General features: G+C 37.6%; 1 protein-coding gene across 2 annotated transcripts in view; it reads left to right on the top strand.

Moving 5' to 3' along the window:
- psda (pleckstrin and Sec7 domain containing a) overlaps positions 1-5,406 on the top strand; it is a 62,526-nt gene that overhangs the window by 51,800 nt on the left and 5,320 nt on the right. For both annotated transcript variants that reach the window (XM_029275600.2, XM_065959826.1), the window contains exons 15-18: positions 352-422; positions 622-779; positions 1,293-1,437; positions 1,570-1,713. In XM_029275600.2, coding sequence (XP_029131433.1) covers positions 352-422; positions 622-779; positions 1,293-1,437; positions 1,570-1,713 — 518 coding nt within the window. The remainder of the gene's footprint in view (positions 1-351; positions 423-621; positions 780-1,292; positions 1,438-1,569; positions 1,714-5,406) is intronic.

Consider the following 5,406-nt stretch of genomic DNA (forward strand, 5'->3'; position numbering starts at 1 on the left):
ATTATTAATATTGTTTTTAACATTGAAACGCTTCAGGAACACACTAAAACAATTTTATATCATAAAAAACAATTCTAGACACTGTTATCATTATGCAGACAACAACATTTACGTTTATATATGAAATATTTAATCTTCATTTCTGAGGCCTCAGACACAGATCGAATATCAAGATGAATGATGTTATGTTATTCCACACAATTGTCAGGATTAAGTGCTTATTTTATGATGTCGTGAAAGCCATGATGAGGAATGAATCTTTACAATAGAAAACATTTAGAGGAGTACAGTTTTGATCAGTTTGCTTGAACGTGTGATGTAAAATATCCCATGATGCTTTGTTTCATCCAGCTCCACGGGGAAAGAGGGGATGGAAGTCTTTCTACGCCATGTTGAAGGGGATGGTGCTTTACCTTCAAAAGGTAAACATGGATTACATTTCCCAGAAGTCCCTCTGTTTCATGCATATGCTCGTATATTATGGTACCAGATACTTCTATACTAATGTGATTTATTTTTCCCCATTCTAAAATGATGTTGTTTTTATAAAGATTTAAAAGGTTCAGATGACTTCATGTCTTCTAAATATTCAGAAAGTAACTTCTCTGACTTGGCCGACAGGATGAGTACCGCGCGGAGCGAGAGCTGACGGAGGAGGACGTGAAAAACGCTGTGTCCATCCATCACTCTCTGGCCATGAGAGCAGCTGATTACAGCAAGAGACCCAACGTCTTCTACCTGAGGACAGCAGACTGGAGAGTCTTCCTGTTTCAGGCTCCGTAAGGATCACATTAACTCTCCTCTATCTCTACGTCCGTCTTTCTTTGCTTTTAGTAATATCACCAGATACTTTATTTATTCACATGAAAGTCGTGGCGGAACATGATTAGCCCTGTCAGAAATTTCATCTATCATATTTATGTTCAGAGTTGGAAACATTATGATCGCCTTGAACAATGAATTAATATGTTGGGCATCCATTATTACGTCTCATGTATTGATTGAAAGTAATACAGGCCTTGATCAGAATGTTTAATTGATATATTTCACTGAAACACTAACGTACTCCTTTATTCATATACATACAGATAGGTACATTTTACATGTGTAATGAAAGCCCTTGGAAATTCTTTCATATTTGACATTTCAAAGTAAATAACTAATCAAGTGGCATTGTAGAAAGAAATATAAAAAGAATAATATCTGTGAAAAAGATTTGCCATATTATATACTGTGAATATTATAAGGTGTACAGTAAGGTTTAAGTATTATTGTTCTCACCTTTCCTGTAGGAATCCGGAACAGATGCAGTCGTGGATCACACGCATCAATGTAGTCGCTGCAATGTTTTCTGCTCCACCATTCCCAGCTGCTATTGGCTCCCAGAAGAGATTCAGTCGTCCTCTGCTGCCAGGATCCAACACTAAACTAACCCAGGTTCAAATTCTGATTCTGGATTCAAAAAAGATAAAAAGTTATTTCTGAGTTAGTCCTCAACAGTAATCATGTATTACTAATATGTTTCCCTCACATCAGAACAGAGATCAGTTTTATCTTCTCTCCCATCAGGAGGAGCAGGTCAAATCTCACGAGAACCGATTCAGGGCAGTTTCTTCCGAGCTGGCTGATCTTACAGCTTCCACACCCGACCGTAAGGTGAAAGGTCGCGAGCTGGAGGAGCACAAACTCCGACAAGAATACCTGGAGTTTGAGGTGAGGGGATTCTCTACAGTACACACACACAAAGGGAAAAAATGCCTCTTAAGACCAATTCAGACTGGATGAACAGAACTGGGGGAGTCTGGGATTAAATCTTTGTTGTGCTGTTATCTAACTCAAGCAGACTTTTTAGACATAGACAATCTAATGGATCTGGTCTGTATCAAGCATTAACCGACCGACAAAAGAGCAGCTAACAGCCACTACATGTAGATAAATATAGACAAGAGCAGTGGCTTCCTGTAGCTGATATAAAAACAGCTCGTCTGATAGGCTCTTACAGGGTCCTGCTTTCCTGATGAGCTTTAATTGTTTCTGTTGCCATGTTGATTTGAAAACTGGCCTGTGTGAAAGTGTTAGCATGTTTCCGTCTGTCGGTTTTAAAAAAAACGCTTTTCACTTCCCCCATTTTCACACGAAAGTCAATTTTCTCACTGAGCTGTTAAAATGCAGCAGAAGGAAAAACAGGAGTTCATTGTGGCTGTGATTATTGGTGGTGTAGGGGTGAAAATGAGCCATATGTGTGTTAAAATCACTACGACCAGGCACGTTAAACCAAAACACCTCCCCTGAGGCATCAATCCAGTCTGAATGAGGCCTCATTCTGTATAATGTTTCTACACTTTAGCAGACTTCAAGGTATGATAGAATCCAAGCGTATATTTGAACACTTGTGAGTTTTTTAAAGTTCTCAGTTTGTGTGTTCCCAATGTATGCCACGGTTAAATATTTTCTAATTCACTGGCTTTATCCACCTTAATGCTTCAGGAACATTTTTTGCCAAAAGGTGCTCAGCTATATTTGTCTGACAGCTTGGTTTATTATACAGATTACAGCTTTTCAGATCCTTCCCGTTGAGGATAAAACCAAAAATCTCCAGAGGTGCTTATTTAAATTTTTGTAATTCTTTATTGAAAGCTGAGATTTGTTAGAAATAGAGAAATGTTTCTAAAGGACAGGGATGCTACACACATTTGATGATCTTAAAAAGGTAACTGTATATAAAGTCGTTAAAATGAGCTTAACCTTAAACATATCTACAGTATATATACAGTATATATGAGTTAAGATTTTTAATGCAGGGCTTTTACTTGTAATGGAATATTTTCAAAGGCTACTTTAAAGGTCACATATTATTAGAGGTGGGCAAAAACTTTGTTTTATGTAAAAATGGAGATTCTTATCTTCTTAGATTTTAAACAGACTAATAACTTCCAAAAACTGAAATGAGTCAGTCCCTCCCTGCTCAGTGCTAAGGCTAGCTCTTCAACTCAGTAGAATGCCAAATGGAGCAGCAAGGAATTCAGCCAGTCTCACAGATGACTTTAGTAGATCCTGAAGTACTTATTAAAAAATAGACTTTGAATCATGAATCCATAATTGTTTTGAATTGAAAATAGATTCTGAATTGAATTGTGAGACACCCAAAGATTGCCAGCCCTACATATTATGCAAAATACACTTTACCATGTTTTTCTAACACTAATATGTGTCCCTAGTCTATCTACAAATCATGAGAAAAATCCATCCTCTCTGGCTTTTGCCTGCTCCAATTTTCAGAAAATGTGTGCTCAAACAGGCAGTTTGGAGATTTTCCCTTCATGACATCACAAAGGGCAGTAACCCCTCCCCCAGGTGGGTGACACTCCCACAGCTAGGTGTTTGTTCTGCCCTCTGAGTCTGCCTTCTGATCGTAAACAAAAGGGCAAGAAAGCCCGAGTCACCCAAGTCCTTCCAGAGAGGGGGCGTGGTCAGACACAGCTCATTTGCATTTAAAGCTACAGATACAGAAACAGCCTGTTCTGAGCAGGGCTGAAATAGAGGGGTTTATAGGCATGATCAGAGTGGATTTTTAATGATAAATTTCACAGACCTGTTTAGGGCAGCGCTGAGACTTATTTAAACTTGTTGAAAAGGAGGACAATATGACTCTAAAATATTTTTACTGGAGTGTGGGATCTGGAATTTTCTTCCACCATTAATTCATTTTCATATTCCTCAGTAGTTCACCTGAGTGCTAAAACCTTTAGAAGTCACACATTTTAATTTCCGTCTGATGTTAAACATGCAGTCGAATCCCCCTGAAGTCTGAATCTGCTGACTGACAGACGGAAGTTTCTGTGCAGCTCCTTCTGGCTTATTTCTTCATCACAATCTGTCACTGAATCAGTCTGCTGGGTGTCAAACCGGAGGCAGAGTTACAAACACACAGTGTCAGGAACAAATATCAGCCGTATACTTTCTGTTCCTGCTGACCATTTTCATAGTTTTCATTTTTTTCATTCATTTATTTTATTGCACCAAAAAAGCAAAAAAAAACAAACATAATAGATCAATGGAAAAACAGACATAATGATTAGTTAATTAACAAAATATACATTTTGAAAGAAATGTGCTGGAGGAGCCAAATAAACCCAGAGGGGCTTGTCGAGTGGCCCTCCTAAAGAGAAACATGTAACACAGAGACATACTATTAATGTAGTCCAAGCAAAAACAATAAAGCTAACAAGAAAGTATACTCAATAAGGTGTAAAAGAAAGCAAAACAATAAAGAGTCAAATTAAAGAAGAGGGGAAAAAGGAAAATAAGCTCTTATGGCAGAGAATGATTATGATGGCGCATTGGTTAATTGGCCAAGCAGGAAATAAATGGTTTGTTTTTTATACAAGTTGAGGCTGGTGCTGTTTCTAATATGATTGGGTAAATTGTTCGAACAATGAGGTCCTCTGAATCTGATGGAGAATTTAGAAAAAGATGTCCTGAAAAATGCAGAATAAAGTAAGCTTGTGTAGTTTTCATCAATTATTACATGTTCTTTGTCTCATCTCTGGTTGTGTGGTTGAGTGAGGATTTCTATGAAGACTAACCTAAAACTAACTAAATCTAATCAATCGTTCAAGACTAAGAAACTTAGCAAGAGTTCAAATCACAGACCCAGAAAGGAGTTAATCAGTTAGGTTTCCTTCATTTAGCTTTTAATAATGGAACTAAAAATTAAGACATGTCAAAACCATCGGCAAGGATGCTTTTACATCTCTGATAGCGAGGTACAATAACATATCTGCAATTTCTTCCCATCACAAAATCTGACATCAAAGAATTTCACATTTAGATTTTTTTGTCAGTAAGTAAATACAGTAAGGACCTTCTGCTAGATTGAAAGTTACAACATTGACTGAATCACGAGAAAAGGAACTTGTTATGGATCAAAAACTAAATGAAAATAACTCAGAGTATCAGTGAAAAAATCAACATGTTCAATGTTAAAAGGTGGATATTAATTTTGACTCGTCAGCTGAGCTGTATGAGAGTTTTTTTTAAGGGGAAATGAGAGATTCATAGATGCAGCAGTGTTGTTCTATTTCCATCACTTTGACTACAGGGAGACACTGCAGAGACTTTTCACTGTGTGCAAATCGGGGAAAATAGCATGTGGTCAATTGCAATTTAAAAAAATGAACGCATTAATTAATTTTTTTCGCCATTTTTGCCTTCATTAGATAGTACAGCTGAAGAGGGACAGGAAATGTTGGGAGGAGAGAGTGGGGGGGTCACGCGACATAACCACTAGGCTATCCAGCGCCCTATTGGTTTCTTTTTTTTTTACACTGGAGGTTGCTCCTCCATTGAAAGTAAATTCAATCCCGATGTTTGCATCATTATCTCTGTCTCTGTCAACTGTTACAG

Source organism: Labrus bergylta, chromosome 10 (assembly GCF_963930695.1).
Source record: "Labrus bergylta chromosome 10, fLabBer1.1, whole genome shotgun sequence".
NCBI lineage: Eukaryota > Metazoa > Chordata > Actinopteri > Labriformes > Labridae > Labrus > Labrus bergylta.